Here is a 19,621-nt window from a genome sequence, read left to right on the forward strand (position 1 = left end):
TGGCTGTGGATTGGGATCGGGGTTGCTTGCACACATAGTTGGAAAAAAACACATAGCAAAACCCTCCATGTAGTAGGGAAATCTCTGTAGCAGCAGAACACTCCGGACTCAGTTGAAATGCAGAAATTGAATAATAACTCTCTTATCTGCCAGTGCTCCAAGAAGGTGGCAAGGAAAAGCTGGAGTAATCCCTGCAGATGTAGGAGAAAGTAATCCATATTGTGCCTGGAAGGCTGTAAAAATATCCCCAAATTCAGTTTATTAGAGATGCATGTATGTCAGATGACACTGTGAGGCTGAATTTTTAGATGCCATAAATGCCTGCTGTGGAGAGGCTCTTGTGAGTCAGGGAGCTCATGAGGATGTAAGTTCTGACTCGTGCTCTGAGCAGTGCAGAAAATGTTTACAGCAAAGGTGTGTTTAGAAATTGCTCTTCAGCACTGACCATGATCACTCATCTTTGGTATCCTTTGAGAAGTGCTATAAAGGCCCCCAGACCCTGCCACTTCAGTATTCATCCAAAAAACCCATCACCCAACAGCAAAAAAAGCCAGAAAACAAACCTTGTCAATTGAAGAAACTTGTTTAAGAATAGCTGATGAAATCAGAAGGGTGAATACTTTGAGATGGTACAGAGACTGTTTAAGAAGACATTTTATTAGAGGATCAGAGAGCTGATCAAAACAGCTGACAAAATTAGGCATAGGGATGAAGCAATAGGGATACACACCCCAGGGGCTTAATTTTTATTCAATGAGAAAAATGGAAAGAACAAACTTCAGCTTAAAAAAAACAGTAAGGTTGACCAAAATTAGTTAGAGGCTAGAGGTCTGAAGGGATATTTTTCTGAAAGGGATATTTTTCCTTCCCAGCACATCAGGGATGGGAAGCAAGCTGGAGTCTCTAAAACCAGGAGATAATGCAAGAGAACTTTTTATGAAGAACTCTGAAAACAGGAATGTTTATGCCACTTCTTTGCTTTTAAAGGAGTCTCATTCTGAAGTAAAGGAGTTAATACAGCAACAATGTTGTTTGTCAACCAAACTCGGGGTTGTTGTTTTTGTTTTTAAACCATAATCTGGTTCCTTTTGAAGGATTAATTCAACAAGCCATAAACAAAGGAACAGATCATTGGGGTTATCTTGTCTTCATTCAAGAGCTCTAAAGAATGAAATAGCTGAGCCATGGACTATGGAGTGTGACATTTAAAAAGTCTTGATTACAGACAAGAGATGCGTGTCTGTGGGTTTTTCCTCCCACAAGGGATCCAGAGGAATGAGATCACAATCACATAGTGCTTCCTCTAAAGTCTCTTCCATCCTTGAGATCTCTACACCAGAGCAGAACCTTCCTTGTTGGATTTCTGGAGGTGAACACGAGTTCAGGAGCTGAAGGGCTCGGGTGTGCCGGGCTGTCCCCACAGCGTGTGCAGTGGGGGAGTTCAGGGTTGTGCTGGCCATCAGCAGCCAGTCTTTCCTGGATGATCTCATCTCCTTGGCCCCTCAGAAGAGAGCTGGGTTGAGCTGGTATGATCACATCAGGCCCTGTGTGTGTGTGTGCCTCAGGGAGTTGTGTTTTCTCACCGTGGTCCATATCCTGCTCTATGCACTGCAAGCCAAGAGTTTGCTGCCTCTTTGCTCTTTCTGTTGGTCTCAGGAGGAAGGGTCTGCATCCTCTGGCAGCTGGTGCACTTCAGAAACAGAGCGTCTCTTCTGAAAGAAGAGATTGACTTATTTTAAAGCAATGTACAACTGGGCTTCAAGGGTTTGAAATGCAGAAAGTCATGCTGCCAAAACGTGGAGTGTACGAGAGAGTTGGTCCTGTTTGCAAAGAGGTAACAAGTGATGGGACAAGAGGACATGGCCAGAGGTTGCACCAGGGAGGTTTAGGTTGGATAGCAGGAGAAATTTCTTCATGGAGAGGTTTGTCAAGCACTACAGTAGGCTGCCCAGGGAAGTGGTGGAGTCACTGTCCCTGCAGGGATTGAAAAGATGAGTAGCTGTGGCACTTGGGACACGGTTCAGTGGTGAGCTTGGCAGTTTTGGTCACTAGTTGGAGTTGACAATCTTAAAGGTATTTTTCCACCAAAACAATACTATTTTGTACTAGCAAAATAATTACAGGCCAAGATTTTATAAACTTGTAGATCTCTTAAGGATTAAAATTTCAGTGTAAACAAGAAATAATCAGTTATTGCCATTTTCATCGAACAGTGGCTGAGATGGGCAAGTCAAGGACAGGGGACAGTTTCTGCAGGGGACTTAAACACATAACTTGAAGAAATGTAACTTTGGGCTGAAATTCTGAAATCATATTTTCATACCTGGTTAAAGTTTTATGGAGCCAGGTGGCCAAGGAAGCCACAGGAGGAAAACTGATGGAGTGAAGGAGTAGCAGGAGACTGCCTGTAGCCTGCTTGGATTCTTACCTTTACAGGAACAAGAGCCCAGCAGTTAATTTCAAAGCTCAGTAACCTAAAAATATGGGAGTGTGTTGAGAAAAAAAAAAAAAACAAACCAACAACAAAAAAACTGAGCTGTACTACCAGAGGATATTAAGAAAATTACAGACCATGCAAATTAACAGAAAGAGAAGACACAAAATGGGAATGTGCATAAGTATTGCAGTAAGGAAGAGGAGACTTTGTGAAGGCTGGCTTTGCCTTACTGTGCTGCTGGATAGGTGCACAATGATTTTTATGAGGGTGGAATAAACAATCCAGACTTTATACAAATATGACCTCTGAGCTGCCACTTGGAGAGCAGGGTCAAGCTGTGTCCCACTTCATGGAAAAGTGAGTTCAGTTCTCATCTGCAGTCAAAGCATAAATGGAATAATGGAGATTGGGAGGGGGAGGAATAGAAAGCAAAGCAGAGAACATTGTTATGCTGTTATCTGTAATAATCACCTTGGGCTTGTGTTGTGTGATGCTGGTGGCTCTGGTTACTCCCTGCTTCTCAAAGAAGTTACAGAATGGAAGTGTAGCAGGAGCACTGAGGCAGAGATGAGCTTCCCTGAGAAGAGCTGAGCAGACTCTGATTAACCAGCCTTAGACCTTTTAAACAGCCAGAAACCTTTGGGGAGGGGGTGTAAATCAGGACTTCAAAATCCTTGAGAAAGTTGTCAGGGAAATGCTTTTCCTCTCTCTTCCAATTGTAAAAATGCAAGTACAAATGAAAAATAGGTTGGGCAGGAATTGAATGGGGGAGCTGTGGGATGTTGCCTTTTCAAAGAGTTTACAAAGGTTCAGAAAGTGAGATTGTGTAAAATACGTGCTGGACAATGAAAGGGTGTTCTTGGGAAGTACAACTGAGTGCTCTGTCCTCTGCATCCACTGTCAGCTATTTTTGGAGACAGTACATCAGGCTAGACAGACATCTGTCCTCATATACTATGTCTGCACTTAGGTGTTTTTTACTGTCTTGTTAATCACCTATATAAATAGGTTTTTCTGATATGTGCATAAAAATATTTCAAATATCAAATTGAGAATTAAGCTGCTGATTGTTTTCTAGTTCTTTTCCTACCAATTAAGAGCTAAAGAGCTGTAATTGTACATTGGAAAGCTGTCAGTTACTAGAGGAGATTGATGTTTTATCTGGGATTCAATAAAATACATAAGTAATGGAAAATATTTAGTAATTTTGTCATTCTTCCATAATTTTTGTGTGGATTTGGTTTATTTTAGTGCTATATTTCTGCTGCAGGGAATCTTCTGCTGTGACCATTCTTTTGCTTGACTGATATTTTGTTTGGTTTTTTTGAAGGTACATGGGAATAGGACTTTCTGCTCAAGGAGTCAACATGAACAGGCTTCCTGGTAAGTCACTGCTAAGGTTTGTTTTGACCTACAATCTGTGTTAAATGTTCATTTGAAATAAAGATTTTCCTTTATATAGATGTATTAGTGAATGTGTGTTTCTATTAATAAAATTGCATTAGTATAATTGTCTTATACCTGGAAGCTTCAACCTGTTGAATGTTATCTTAATTGAGTTACTGGTGTTGTCAATGCAGCCATGATGATTTCAGCAGATAATAGAAATTAAAACTAAACTAGTTGGTAATGGGCAAGATGATGAGCTTTCAGACAGGCAAACTCTTCTTTGTGTCTGAAAAGTAAGTAGGAAAATAATTTTGCATTTAATCTGTATACTCCACTTGACAAATTTACATGAAAGAATCTGAAAATGACAGGATAATTGGCCTGTTGTATTGTCTCTATTCTTTCCTTCTTCCCACTGAAAGACTACAAAAATGTGATAGAGTGGTATTTCCAGTTAATATTGTTGCTTCTTTTGTTTGAAATGTGTGTTTTTAGGTTTGCTGCTAAGCTGGTCGAGTGGCTTCTTTTTAGAAATAAATAATTGGTAATCCTTCTTTGACAATATCCAATTTATTGAGCAAAATAACAGTTTCTAGATGTGTGTTGACATAGTGACTTCTTTGCCAGAAATTCCTTCAGCTGGGCTTGAAATTGGAAGTTTGTATTTGGTAGAAAGCAAATGTTCTCCAGATGCCAAAAAGAATGACAGCTGGTCAGTGGTGGGGGCTTTTTTGACCTTGGGTGTTACTTCTGGTGAAGTTGTTTTAAAGGTGAAATCTGTGCTCAGCCCTTATGGTATTTGGAAAGGAGAATGTTTTGTGAATGTCCTAACAAAAGAAAGATCTGTCTTGGGGAGAATGGTTTGAGTGACACCCGTGCTTCAAAGAATTTGCATCTGCAATCTGTATTTGTCAGTAATTGTTATGACAAGTGCACCAGTCAGTCCTACACTTCCTCAGTCCTCCTGATCCAGGTGGGTTGTGTTCAAGGCCAAGCATGGATCTAGTCCCACCATCTCCTTCCAGGGTTGAAGTACTTGGAAAAGGGGTTGTTTGGTGGGTAATGGAGCCTGTTGGGTTCAAGAAATGGCTCTATGGCATGTGTGATGGAAAATGGGGGGAATGGCTTGTAGGCTTGGCCTTGCTGGTGGTTGGTTGGATTGTGCTGTATTGAGGATTCCCCTGGGGTTATAGCACAGGTACATCCAGCTGTGATGGTGTGTGCTGAATGTCCCAGGTGTGCTGTCCTGAAATTGAACAGACAGTGTAATTTATTCTCTTTTTTTTTTTCTTCCCCCTTTGGTGACTAAAAATTGCCCAAACTACTTCTGATAAATGGCTTTAAACCCCAGGAGTCACATGGGCAGCACTTCTGGCCAGTTTGAGTGCCTGTACACCACTGTCATTTCTACAGTGCGTGTCACGAATGTGGAATTCTTTTCTCTCAGTGAAATAAAGCATAAAGTGAACTTGAGACTTGAGATTGTACAATTAATTGCTAAATAAGCACTAATTTGATCCCATGAACCTGTTGTTTGTTTGATCACACGCAGATTATGCTGCCAAGAGTCATTCTGTGGTCATTGTTACGTTGCTCTCCCATCATCTGTGTAAGATTAACTGCATGGCTCTGTATTACAGCTCAGTAATTATCATCCTGGCTTTTGGAGAATGAGTGTGATGTTTTTAATACATATATTTTTTTGGTATATTGTTCAAGTAACTGAAGTGAGAAACATTTCCAGGCTTAACTGTTATCAGGTCCTTCACAGCACAGAGTAAGTGAGAGCTCACAAAGAAGTGACAGACTTTGGAGCCTTGACTTGGCTTCATGTCAGAGTGTAATTTTAACTTTTTGTGACCTGAAACCCTGCCAGGTTTGTCTCCTTAGACCCTTTCTCAGTCACTTATTCTTTAACAGATCGATTTTCACTCAGTGTGCTGCCAGGGAAGTGTGTAACCACTGCAAGTGGTGGTTGGGAGCCCAGAGCCTGGTACAGGAGCCAAAGTTCTTGTTCGCAGTTTCACTGGGGATCCTTGGTGGCACCCTGGGAGTCCTAATTCAAAGAACAGTGTTGCTGCTGGGTTCTGTCTCAAACGCCTTTTCCTTCCACAAGGACAAACACTTTGGCTATATCCAGTTCCAAGTCAGGGCATTTGTGCTTTATTGCCCAATTTATTTTGGCTTAAACCCAGCTGGGTGCTGGTGGGGGTAGTGCTGAGCTTTCTCTGAAGATTATAGATGTGATTGGAGCCACATGAACTGAGTTCCCTTAACTACCCCTGTCTGCACTGAGAATAGAGATTGCTTTTAATGGGAGAGTTCCCTGTCCATGTTCTACTCAGGGTTTCTTTGTGCTGTGCTTTGAAATTCAGTCAGCAGGTCTGAAATAATTGTGGGATTATTATTAACTACCAACTTTTGTGACCCTGACATATCTTGATTTTTAAAAATAAAATTACAGATGTTAAGAACATTTACTAATAAGCATTCTGCTTTAAACCAGTGGCTTTTAGTGAAATGTCTGCTCACTTCTTTCCCCACGTTCAGCTTTTTTTCACGTGCGCTCAGCATTTTGGTATTTGAGGATGAAGTTACATGTTGCAGCTGAACTGATCTAACTCCATGTCATCAAAGGGGAGAAACCTGACCCTTCCCTCCTCTCCACCCCATCTGCACAGCCACTCTTCTTCCCTGGTGCAAGCCTTGGCTCTGGCAGTTGTCACCTTGGCCAGGCCAGGCAGGATCCTGCCTGTCTCTGCTGTGCTGGGCCTGTGGTGGGCTGGTTCCTCCAGGAACCGTGGAGCAATGCTCTTAATTGTGCATCCTGCATGTAACAGATCAGCATCCTTTTTTATTTTGTTATTATTGTTTAGGCCTCAGTCCAGTAAGTTTTCCTGAGCCCTGCTGAAAATGTGTTGGTAGTTTGCTGCGGGTTTCACCAAACCTTCATAAAATGAGATGATGATAAGTGTCCTGTCCTTAACCTGGATGAGATTGCACACTGGGAATGAGTCTCCCCTGCATGTCATGTTCTGCATTAGTTCAAGTTTTCATGCTGTTGAGAAATAACATTTCATTTGTTTGAGCTCTTTGAGGCCAACCCAGCAGGAACATAGAGCCAGGCAGAGAGGGAAGGAGGGATGAATCTCTGAGGTAGCAGCAAGTTCTTAATTCGGCCTAAGATGTTGTGAAACCACACCTTCAGGCATACCCTGCTTCAGTGTCTTAAACAGCACAGATAGGAGCTGACCAATCACTTTTAGAGACTTTAAACACCCTCTGGTTAATAAATGACCTGCCCTGCTATGCAGCATTGTACATGCTGAAGGGAGTGCCAGCTTTCACTCACCATTCTTTGGTTTTCAGAAACGTAGGTAATTTTTTCAGCTTGCTTTTCAAACAAAAAGATACTGCTTGGTTTATTCACCATCTGCCTGCTCCAAACTCTCTGTTAAAACAAAAAGGTTTCAAACTCAAGAATGTTTTACAGACTTGAATTAGTGTACAGCCAGATAAATCAGGAGAATTTGGTGTACAGAATCCTGCTCCCTGTTGGGGTTTGGCTTCTGGGTCTGTAGTGCTGTGAGCCAGGTCAGCAAAACAAGAAACATTTTGCCCAGGTGTCCTGGGTCTTTTGTTCAGTACAAGGTCCTTGTGAGTGACCCATTTATCTAGACATAAAGATAAAATAGAAATTAATTCCCCCTGCTCTCCTTCTCTGTGAAAGCCATCTTTTGTGCTCCATAAACCAGTGTGTGGATTGAGCTTTCCATTTTAGCTTTGTTTGGAGATCCTTTCCTTTGAATTTTCTTGCTGATAGGTTTCTGTTGACATTTGTAGGTAGGACTTTATTTCTTCTCAGCTTATCTTACATGCTGTCAGAGGAGATGCAAGCAGGGAGAGCAAAACTCTTGAGGACTCTATCCTCCTGTTCCTTTCTTTGAGAGGAAAAATTTGCTTGTTTCTTCCTTGGGGATGTTCCCAGGGGGTTTTCATGTTGGTGTGCTCCCCTCTGGGAGCAACCAGAGAAGGGAGGCTGGGTAGGTGTTCTGTCATAAAATCATAGAATGTCCCACGTTGGAAGGGATTCACCAGGGTCATTGAGTCCAACTCCTCATCCTGCACAAGTGAAATTCTCATGGGGAGATATTATTCCTCATCAGAGTTGGAGATGGGTTTCTGCAGAGGCTCTGTATTTAGATTTTCAAACCTGAATTCCACAAGGATCTGGCAGCCTCATGTAACTCTAAAGTTAATCCTGCTAGAAGTGGGAAGTTCTGCTAAAGTCTTCCAGATTTTCCTTCGAGCCAGTTTTGGTTTGGTGTTGGTGTGGGGTTTTTTTGATGTTGGCTTTTTGTTATTTTTTTGTTGGTTTTTTGGTTAGTTGGTTGGGTTTTGTTTGTTTGGCGGGGGGGGAGGGGTTTGTTTTTTTGTTTTGTTTCTTCTGTTTATGCCATGGAATCTTTCTACTTCGAATGTGTTTAAGGACATTTTCAATTTATGCTTTGGCTTGTCGCTTTCTTTGACTCCACTGACGAACAAAGGACCTGTGCTAAAGGACTCAGTCCCAGTGGTAAATATAGTAATTATAGAAGCTGAGACCTCACCAAATCATCTGATCTGAAATGGATTCAATTAGTATTAGTCCTGCCTGACAGGTGTGTGTCTAAACCAGTCTTTCATTATTTTTCTGGCAGCTTCTTCCAACACTGTCCTTGTGTTGGAAACTTTCCCTGATGACAAAGCTGAATATCCCATGTAGTCTGAGTCTATTCTTGGGTCACGTGGAGGTGGAAAATAATTAATTTCTTTCCTCTTCATAGCTCTATACATTACAACCTCTATCACTGTTTTGTGATCTTCTCTCCAAATCATACACTCCTGACTCTTCACCCTTCCCTCTTTGTCAGATTTTCTTGATTTATGATAACTTTTGTAGACATTTTCTGAACATTTAGTCACTGGATGTATCACAAGCACCAGTATCTTTCTTTTTATAGTAAAAGAAAACATTAAAATTCAGAGCAAGTTCAGGAAGTGGCTCTTATCCCATCTTGCAAACAAGGGCAAAGGAAAATCCTTGCCAAGCTTTCACAATTCTTATGGCTTCAGCAGAAATGGGAGGGGAAGAAGCTACATGGTTACCTGGGGAAAGAAGGCTTTTGTCTTCTGCAGCAACCAGCAAAAGCCCTGAAGTATGGGGTTAAATACACGAGCAGTATGTGGCAAACAAACAGTGAATCAATCTGCTTTCAGAGCCTCTTGGCTGCATCAGCAGCTTGGACACACTGCTTGATTTTCTGTCTTTAGAAGTCATTTCTGTTAAGTTTGTTTATTTATGCAGCTGATGAGGCTCTGGCTTGTAGTACCTTATGTTTTTTGTCCTGCTGCAGAGCTCTTTCAGAACTATCCTTAAAAACAGTTTTCCAGAAGGGCACGTGGGATTTCCACAGGGTGTCACAGCAAAGCCCTGGACAGGTGTTGGTTCCACATGCAGTGAGTCCTTCAGCTGGCTGTGCCAGTTCCTGTCCACAAAATTGCTTGTGCCTCTGGTAGCCTCTAATTTATCCTATCAAACCAGTTTGTGGGGCTGCATGTGAAATGGCTCACGTAATTGGGTTAATAATGATGGGTGGGGGGCACTGCTTCATTCTGGGCTTGTTATTAACTTGGGTCTGCCCACTTGCCTGGTTCATCACACAGCTAATGCAGGTTGAAACAGCTCCTTTGGGAAACCTTATTCTCCTGAATCACGTGGTTAACAGTGGTCAGAGGTTGCTTTTGATAGAGATATGTGTTGAAAACCTCAATTAAATTTCCCCCCAGTTAACACTTATCCTTGTCATGGAGACATTTTTACAAAGGGGCATCTTTCCAGCCATCGTGGGCTGAAGCTAACTTGGCTGGCTTGTCACCCTGAACTTTTATTTAGGCTGAGAACTTCTCCTGAAACTTCACTTGGGTAGCCTTTTTGCTGGCTTAACTATGTTTTTACCTGAAAGCATAATTTGTACCTCCTAAGAGGTCATCAGCGTGTTTAGAAATGGCAGGTTTTAGCACTGCAGAGTGGAAGAGAAGAGAGCAAAGTGGGTCAGTGTGATGGCTCAGCTCTGGAATTATTGAATCCATTTGTGCAGAATGGATTTTTAGAAAAATAACCTCACCACACGAGAGCTCATGTGGGTGGGTGAAGATGATTGTGGTGCATAGAGCAGTGGTGGACAAAAAACATACGCTGCCAAGAAAAGATTTTACAGCAGATTTGAGATTTCTGGCCTTTGAAAGTCAGAGCCCTTTGGATTTACCTATATGAGTCTCTTATTTCTGGAGAAGGGGTTTATTTATGTAAGTGAATCTCCTGGTTGTCACCAATGCCTGTAGTTTTATTTACATCTTTGGTTGTGCTACCCCTGTTTCTTTAAACTACACTGCAAGAGGCACTCCAGAATCACAGTTAGTGCAATCCAGCCACTAATAAGAGTTCAGTCCAAAACACAAGGCTAAACAATAAAGCCTACACAGCCCCATTTGAAAAAAAAAATTAAAAATTCTCATATGGGAGGAAGTGTCCTGAGACTGGTTTAAGCTGGTTGTTTCTTTGTTGAATCTGCTCTTACTGTACTGCACCATCTGCTATTTTCAAAATAGCTTTTATTTATTTTTTTTTAATTTAAGTCAAAATTAAGGTCATACTAAAGAAATTAATAAGAAATTTGGGCTTCTTGTAATAAATCAGGATTTCCTTTGAACTTAAGATCACATATTTTTAGTGTTAAGATTTTTTTTTCCCCGTATGGAATCAATCTTGTGTTCAGTGTATGTAAAATGCCATTATAGGAAAGTAATCTGAGGAGCACTTAATTTTTTGTTTATCCTGGGTGTACACAACTCATTATATTGTTTCTTTTTTCATCTTCACTCTAAATTCTGTGTGTACATGTGTTCTATGTATATTTTAATGGCTGCCCTGCTGCATCATATGTTGAAAAATCTGAGTTCCTCTGAGATTGCTTAACCCACTCATCTTTTCTCTTCCTGCTTCTACTCTCTGCAGATCAGCTGAACACCTACTAAAATTCAAATTTTAAACCGCATAATTTTTAAAATTTAAAATTTTAGAGTTCTTGAAATTATATGATCTTTATTTTTAAAAATTAATTTTTTGTGTCTTTGGGAATCTTTGTCATTCATGGTTGACTTGTCCACTGCACGTCAGCTTCAGCTCAGTTCCACTGAACTGCTCAGTTGTCTTCTCATCCCATGTCAGCTTTCTCTGTTTTCAATCATTTTTTCAGTTTATGTGCTGAGTTCACCTGAACTTGTATGAAAATTCCAGCTTGAATACTGAAACAGATTTGTTGCCTGTGCTGTGCATTCATCCACATCCCATCTTTGTCCCTTAGAACACCTGGGAGTTCTTTCTTTCCCATTCTTCAGCCTTTCAGGAGTCACTAATGTGCTGTGTGACAGAAGCTCCCTCCCCACAGCTGCGTGTTTGGGGTGTTGGCCCTGCAGAGCTTATCATGGCCAGAGCTGGCCACAGCTTGGGTGGGTGGGTGTGTTTTGGGACAGGAGCCTCGTGCTCAGGGCTGATACGGGCTGAGCTGCTGTGGCACGGGGGGGTTGGACACGTGTGTTGTTTCCTTCCTGGTACACACGTGTTGTTTCCTTCCTGGTACACGTGTGTTGTTTCCTTCCTGGTACACGTGTGTTGTTTCCTTCCTGGTACACGTGTGTTGTTTCCTTCCTGGTACACGTGTGTTGTTTCCTTCCTGGTACACGTGTGTTGTTTCCTTCCTGGTACACGTGTGTTGTTTCCTTCCTGGTACACACGTGTTGTTTCCTTCCTGGTACACACGTGTTATTTCCTTCCTGGTACACACGTGTTATTTCCTTCCTGGTACACACGTGTTATTTCCTTCCTGGTACACATGTGTTATTTCCTTCCTGGTACACATGTGTTGTTTCCTTCCTGGTACAGATGTGTTATTTCCTTCCTGGTACACGTGTGTTGTTTCCTTCCTGGTACATACGTGTTATTTCCTTCCTGGTACACGTGTGTTGTTTCCTTCCTGGTACGTGCTGAGGGGTGACACCAGAGTGATCAAGTGCCCAAATGAGGACAGATCTGATGCTACCAGGTGTGTTCAGAGCTGGAGAGTAACTAAACCAGCTCCTGGACCACAGAATTGGGATGAATTGCCTTTGGAATTAAGGTTAAATTTAATATCATGTTTTAGTTATGGCTATGTATATGAAAACTAGGACTGTATAAAGTAAAAGTTCCTGCCTTTTTCCCTTTCTGACTGACATGTTTGCTCGTATTGATTGTAATGATTGTCCTGCCTGCAGCCAGAAAAACTGCTGCCCATTTGGTTGGGTTTATAGGGAAGTGTTGGGTTTCTTTCCTTCCTTTTTTTTTGGTTTGTTCAGTTAGACTGGCATTGGGCACACAGACTCCAGCTGAGGCTCCAGCTGAGCTCTCAGAGCTGTGCCTCACCCAGAAGTAGTTGGGCAAGTGCTTTTCCATTAAAGTTGAACAAAACCATCAATCAGTATTTCAAGACAGTAATCCTGGCCTTGGAAAATAACCAAAGAAAGTGTTCCCACTGTCCATTAAGTGCTCAGGCATCAGTGTGGGTATGTGATTCTTAGTGCAGTCCTGCACTTTTCCGTGCCCTGATTTCTGTGCTGTGTCTCTTTCAGAGCTGGGCTGGCCTCTGCAGAGGTTCTGTGCCCTGTCCTCATGCACCATGTTCCCAGAGATGTGTGATATGGTGTGCTGGAGCTCCTGCCTTTGCATCGGTTCTCTGTCACCCAGCAGGTTGTGTTGGTTGTGTGCCAAGTGAAAGCAGAGCAGAGATGCCATTGCACAGTGGGGTTTGGGGTTTGGCCTTCACCAGTTCCACGGGTTGCACCTCCAGCTTTAGCACAGATTATGGAAAATCCAGATATCTTAGTGACAGCTGAGAGTTGACTGGCACTTCAGAGACAGCAGTTTAGCTGTCAACACAAGCTGTAATCACAGAACTGCTTGTTTTTCAGATTAAAGCTAATTCTTTAATGTGGCTGTGCCTATTATCAGAGCCTTTTGGATAAAAGGTGGCATCAACACAAAGCTCAGTTTCACTACAACTCAAACTACTGGGTAACAGCTGTTTCCACTGATGGATAAATATGATCCTCTTCAGAAAACCCTGTTGCTTCACCTTGATTAATATGGAAAGTATTTAAGAAACCTCAGTTTAGAATCTAGAAGTTCTTGTTGCAACTTCTCAGCATCATGAGGTGTGCTTCTTCTGGAAGACTTCTCTCTTCATAAGGTCTTGTGTTGAGATAAGTGGGTTTTTGTTTGTAATTTTCTTAGCTCATTATATATACCATTTTAGGGATTGTTTTTAATGGTAACTGGATGTGAACCCCCTGCATTCTGCAATGATCTCTAACATTTCTTTTGGCTGAGTCACTAAACTGTCCTGCCTTGATGTCTCTGTAAAATTACTCTTGCCCATTACCTTGCAAGACTTTGCTGGAAGTGTCTTAATATTTTATAAAGGTGTTCTTGCCCCTCAGCTGAAGGTTGAAAAGTCGGCCCATAAATGAACATGTGAATTATTTAGTATGATGAGATTTGAACAAGCCTGTGTATGTGATAAGCTTTTGATTGTTGTTCCTTACCCCTTCCACTAAATGAATGGAAATGCTCCTCCTCTGACTCTTTTTCCCCATCCCTGTACCCCTGCCCTGTGTCCCACCCCTTCCACTGTGGTGTGCCAGGGAATATGGTGGATATAATAGTGCAGTGGTGACCTGATCGTGCTGGAGAGCTTTTCCTTTGTATACAAAAACAGCTGTTCTGTGGCTGTGGTCTTCACAGGGCTCTAAATGGCTTCTAGCACATCTTGACCTCTCTGGTGTAGGGAAACCCAGATCATGTTCTGACTCTGGCAGAAGATGGACCCATCAAGCTTGTAAGTTAGGAGGACTTGCCATCTTTATTCATTTAAGGCAGTATGATTTTTATCTTGATTACTCTGTTCTGTAGTGAGGTGCATGCTAAGTAACAGTGAAATGGACTCCTTACAAATTTCTGGGGCTGGTGGAACAGACCTTTCCTGTTGAAAAGGTATTGCTTGTATTGCAGCTGTCCAGAGCCTTCTGGTTTTGTTTTTTTCTTTATGAGTCAGTGGGTAGTGCTATGTTATATAATGGTGTAGACTGTGGTTTGATGTTTTTTTGAAGGCTAGTTAACATGCAGTGGTTGTTAATGGTAGGACTTGCTGATCTGGTCTAAAAATCACTGTGCCAGATCAATATTGTGAAAAATTGAATTGTACAGTGCTTCTCTACTTGTTGTCTCCATGGTGGATCAGGCAATGCCTGTTAGCACCCACGTTCTGCTCAATCTCCCAGACTCTTGAGTCATACTGATTTTTGGGTCACTGTGTCCTTTTCTTCCTGCGCTCTGTTAATGTGAGAGAGATGTTGTGATTCCTTTTTTTTTTCTTTTTTTCCCTCTCCTTTGGATTCTTGCCACACATAAGTCTTGCTGTGAGGATTTGGACTGAGTTTTGTCTCTTTTGCAGTTGCAAGTACGTTATTAAAAAACATGGACTAGCTTCTGAGCGAGGCTGCAGCCAGGCCTGCCAAGAGTCCTGCTCTCTGTGATGAGCATCATCTGCTGTGTCTGTGCAGGGGCCAAACTGACTCTGCTTCATCTGCTGGGACCTGGGGTGAGGGGGAGGCCGTGAGCAGCAGTGCCTCACTGGGGTGTGTGTGCTGCTGTGCTGCATTGTGCAGGATGCAGTGGGACACTGCAAAGCTCATGGACCTGAACCCATCCAGCCCCTACTTAGGGAAGTTTGTGCTTTGTGGGGTAGGGTGGTTTTATTCTCTGTACAAGCATTGGTCCTGTAGTGCAAGGTTTAGCTTTCTATTGCATTCAGTCTTTTTGGCACCTTGTGGAAGAAATAGAAGCTGTTGCAAGCAAGAAAAGTTGGGGATGATTCTAGCTAGGGCTTCTTCATATCCCTGGGCAAGTGAGTTTTGGTTTGATTTTTTTTTTTTTACCCTTGACATGTTCTGGGCAGATGTCCAGGCCCTTGAAGTTCTGCCAGGGAGATGCTGTAATGTGTTGAGCACGCTGTTCCCTGGTCCTATTCCTGTCCTGCAGTTGGTGTTGTGACTGTACCTAGACAGTTGTTCCATGCCAGGGCCGTGCCTCCCCTATGCCCACATCCCCAGTTCTGTAACAGAGCTTGCTGTGGCCACTGAGCAGCTGTTTTTGTAGGCTCATTATGGGAACAGAAAGATGTGTTGCAGCACTAATAGCTGATTTGATTCTAAAGCATGATTGAATAAAGGAAAGCAAAGCAACCACCCTGCTCTCACCAAAACATGTGATGTGTATGCAGCTTCATAGGGCTTGGCATAAATGCTATAGAACTGAGTGACAGCTGAGATGCTCCAGCATCTCAGATCCTTCTTGGGGCAGCATTTTCTCATGGCCAGGTATTTACAGACTTCTCATGACCAGGCATTTGATTTCTGAGGCTGTAGGAGCACCAGAGCTTCTGAGCCTTCCTTTTGCTAGGGGTAAAGGCCTGTGTTCACTGTTCTGGACTGATGTACACCAGAGGCACATCCACTTGCAGAGCCCATCCACTGGAAGATGGAGTCATCAACAGAGGGTGGTTCTGCTTCTCCTGTGGCACTGGTTCCTGTCCCAGGTTTATGGTTGTCCTGTCCCTGCCTGGGACTGTTCAGCCCAGGACGATTTAAAAGCAGCATCCAACTTCTCTGTGCACCAGATTCCATCTGTTCAGCCTCTGGTGAATATACCTTCCTCTCCCCTGACCTCATGCTCTGCTGCTGCCCAAGCCCCATAGCTGGCTGAGCAATAGCAGCCTGCTCAGCACAATGCATGGAGAAGGCCCTGCCTCCAGCTGGGCCAGCAGCAGCTCTGGGCTCTGCTGCTGCCTCCACCCTCCACATCCCATTCCCCAAGCACTGGACAAGCAGAGTTTGTACATCTGTTTCTGCTAGACTTTGGATTCAATAAATCTTATAAAATAATTTTGTTTGTTTTGTTATTTCAGTGTGTTGACACAAGTTCTTGTCCCTTTGCAGCTAGTGTTTGCACACCACTTGCCCTGGCATGGGCAGCTGTGGGAAGTTAGGATTGCTGGCCAGGGGAATGGGAAGAGGAATGCCACAGGCAAAATACTGGACAAGAACAGAGAGGGCAAAAAAATGAAAAGTGTTCCAAAATATGAAAGAGAGAAACTTTGGAAAGGCTAGAGTGGTCACTGAGGTCTGTCCTGAAGAATAAGTCTCAAACTCTCCCATTAGTCATGATACAACAGAGACCATCCCTGTTTACAAATCTTCAGATTCTTTCTGAGGAACTTCCATCTGCCCTTCATATGCCCAAACATACTGCACCATTCCTTACAGCTTCAGATGCCCCAGGTGTCCCTGACTGCAGGGAGGTTGCCACTGAATGTGGGGTCAGCAAGGCCCTGCCCTTTGCAGCAGCTCCTGCACCCACTGAATGCTTGAGCTGAGTTGCAGTAGAATGTGTTTCTCCTTGGAATGTTCATGGGCAGGGAATGGTCCATGTGTCAGTCATAAAGTTCATCTGTCTGCCAAAATCTTTAGCCCAACAAGTGCAGAGCAGGAAGAGTCTGACGTGTCTGGCTATAACTCACTGGAAAGGTATATTTTCCATGATCACTGGGCCTTGAGTGTCAGTCTTTGGCATGTCATCAGAGGGGATCTCAGTACAGATCCCTGTGCGTGTTGGTTTTCCTGTTCCCTTGTGCCCAGTGGCAAGTTTGACATGTTTGAACCTTGATGCACTGGGGGATGTCATCACTTGGCTTTCTCCTCCACCCTGTGTGAACAAAGCATCAGGCCAGAAAAGGCATGGTGAAAATACTGCCCTTGGTAACTTCCATCCATCCATCCATCCATCCATCCATCCATCCATCCATCCATCCATCCATCCATCCATCCATCCATCCATCCATCCATTTCTCCACCTGATGCTTCACACTTTCAAGGTTGAGCAGCTTGTCCAGGTCCTGGTTTACCTAGGTGTGTGATGCCAGTTTTGCCCAAAGCTTACCAGAAGTTCTGTGTTCATTGCTGGGGCTCTTGAAGCAGAGAGCTAAATCACCATATTATTTCCCTGGTGCTGAGATGTAAATGGTCACCCAGCTCAACAGAGCCACTTCCCACTTGCTGCTTTTTGAGGCAGTCTGATCTCAGGTACAGAAGTCAAGATCTGACCAAAGAGTCAAGAGTAAAGCAAGGGTGATGTTGAGTGGGAAAGCTGGGATTGAACAGGGACAGATATAGGACAGTCAGGGACAGTAGTAGCACACTACATCTAACTCTAGTGCTTGCTTAAGAGTGAGTGTTTATCATTGTGTCCTGTAACTGTGTCCTGAAGTAACTCAAGTCCTTTCTGCCACGTGTCTGGCATTGCATAATTCTGACCTGTTTATCAAGCAGCAGCAATGGAACTCGCTGTTCATTTTTTTCCCCTATGTGTTGGGATCAAGGTAGTCTGCCAAGAAGGTCAGCATATCAACTTTTTCTTGTTAGCAGGCCAAACAGAGCTTCAGTTTGGTGTTGAACATACAAAAATGTCCTCCCAAGCCCTACTCATGGGTTTTGTTTTTCTTTCTTCCCGTTCTTTGATTGCACAATCTGAGCTATTCTGCATCTTGTTAGTATATATATATACACACACGTATATTTTGGGTTTGGGTGTTGAAGGGTTCAATTCAAAGGGATGTAAATTTAACCTCTTTTTGTTCAGTAGCTGCTGAAGTCCTGCCTGTAGTGGTTGTGATTCTATGTTTGCATGTTCAAAGTGCTGTCTTCAAAATGAGCTGTATTGAGACCAGTCTTAGAGTCAGGACCTGCTTGAGGTTCTGCTTTGCCATATGGGCCAGGTGGCCAGATCCTTTCTGTTCTCTGCTGTCTCCCCTATTTCAAATGATTTTGTGCTTTTGAAGAGAGGATGGGGAAGGGAAAGGAAAAAAGGAAAGAACTGTAAATTGGACCCTGCAGCCATTTGATTTCAGCCTGCAGTGTATAGTCCATCAGGAGTCCGTGGCCTGTGTTTTATAAGAACAAGCACATTCTCCAATTTGGTCCAGATTTCTGAAATTTGAGAGGAATCTGCACTTGCACTTGAGAGTTTTTAGACTTGGTCACAACTGCATGTAGGTGCTGAGTGTCCATTGCTCTAGACATGGCTGTGACCAAGAGACCAGAATGGATGTTCCTTGAACAGCCTTGTTGGAATGAGCTACCAGTCACAAACTGTCAGTGAGTGGGTTCTCCCTGGGTTTTCTTAGGAGCAACTGCCTGCCCCTCTCTGTCCTGGGAGGGGCTGCTGGAGCTCCTGGGGATTGTGAGGCTGGAGGTGGTGAGGGGAGCTGTGGGAGATGCACATGAGAATCTGTGCAAAGGGAGCATTGTCACAAGAGCAGTGATGCATTTTGGAGTGATGACAGTGACTTCATGGAAACATCAGGTCAGTGGTAAAAAGGACAATGAAGGGAAAATGCTAGGATTAACATGTAGAGGGCTTGGGAGCAGTGCAGAGAACAACTGCAGCCTGCTTCCCTTCTCCATGGGGCACCTTCATCTCCATTCTCACAAGTGACACTAAATCCAGAGAAGGTTCAGATGATGGTGGTCAGAAAAGCAAGAAGTAGCTAAATAAGTTGGGAGTGATCAGCCTGGAAAAGGGATGATTATGAGGATTTTGCAGAGGTCTGCATACTGATGTATCCTATGAAGACACCAAATCCTCTTTTTGAGGATTTGTCATCCTCTCTCATGCAAGAACTATGGGATATATCCAAGTAGTAGGAGGCACATTTTCAATGATTGCAGATACTCTGTCAAACTCCTTCTTGCAGGACACAGTGAATGATACGAGTGTTTATATGTTCTTAACAGAGGACTGAACAATTTAATGGAAACAAAATTCTTTCAGGAGTACTGAGTGAACAGAATCTCCATCTGTCTGTGCTTGCAGGTGGTTGGAGAGTGGTAATGCTGTTCAGTCAGGGTGTGATACGTGCACATCCTGTACTTCTGCTGTCTCACTTCTTGAAGACCATCCTTGTCCAGGCTGATCCCCTATCCCACAGGGACAGCCATTGTAAGAGCATGTGGGTGTCACCTCATCTCTGCCTTCCAGGTCACAACAGTGACTTCTGCAGTACTTGAGTGCAAGTGGCACAGAGGTTAAACTGTCCAGAGAATTTGCAGATGCAGCTGTGGGGAGGGATTTCAGGAAGTTCTGATGCAGTATTTATTAAAACTCTGCTGGATTTTGTAGAGGAAGGAGCTGTTGAGTCACTGGAGGCTCAAAGGGAGTCGTGGGAGTCCCAGAGGAGGTTGTAATATGCTGGGCCCATTCCTAGGTGGCGATAGCAAATTGTTAATGATGCAGGAAAAGCCCAAGTTTTCAGGAAGTGTTTTGAGAAAGGTTGGAGACTGTGTTTTCAAAATGCATGTGATGAGTTGCTCCCCACTCTGCTGGTAATCCAGGATAATGCAAAATGCTTTCAATATGGATACACTATTTAAACCAACAGGCCCCGAAAACTTTGACCTAGAAGTACTAGAACTGCTGATTCTTGTTTTTAATTCAGATTATTAGGAAATTTCAGAAGGCTGGCTGAAACTGGTCAGTGCTGGAATTACCCATGTGCCACTGCCCTCATGTTTATTTTGGGCAGACTTTTAGGAATAGGCATCTGT

At 43.2% G+C, this 19,621-nt stretch overlaps 1 protein-coding gene across 2 annotated transcripts in view; it reads left to right on the forward strand.

The window, feature by feature from the left end:
* RANBP10 (RAN binding protein 10) overlaps nucleotides 1-19,621 on the forward strand; it is a 65,974-nt gene that overhangs the window by 13,923 nt on the left and 32,430 nt on the right. For both annotated transcript variants that reach the window (XM_064387116.1, XM_064387115.1), the window contains exon 3: nucleotides 3,768-3,820. In XM_064387116.1, coding sequence (XP_064243186.1) covers nucleotides 3,768-3,820 — 53 coding nt within the window. The remainder of the gene's footprint in view (nucleotides 1-3,767; nucleotides 3,821-19,621) is intronic.

The sequence above is a fragment of the Passer domesticus genome, chromosome 12, assembly GCF_036417665.1.
Source record: "Passer domesticus isolate bPasDom1 chromosome 12, bPasDom1.hap1, whole genome shotgun sequence".
NCBI lineage: Eukaryota > Metazoa > Chordata > Aves > Passeriformes > Passeridae > Passer > Passer domesticus.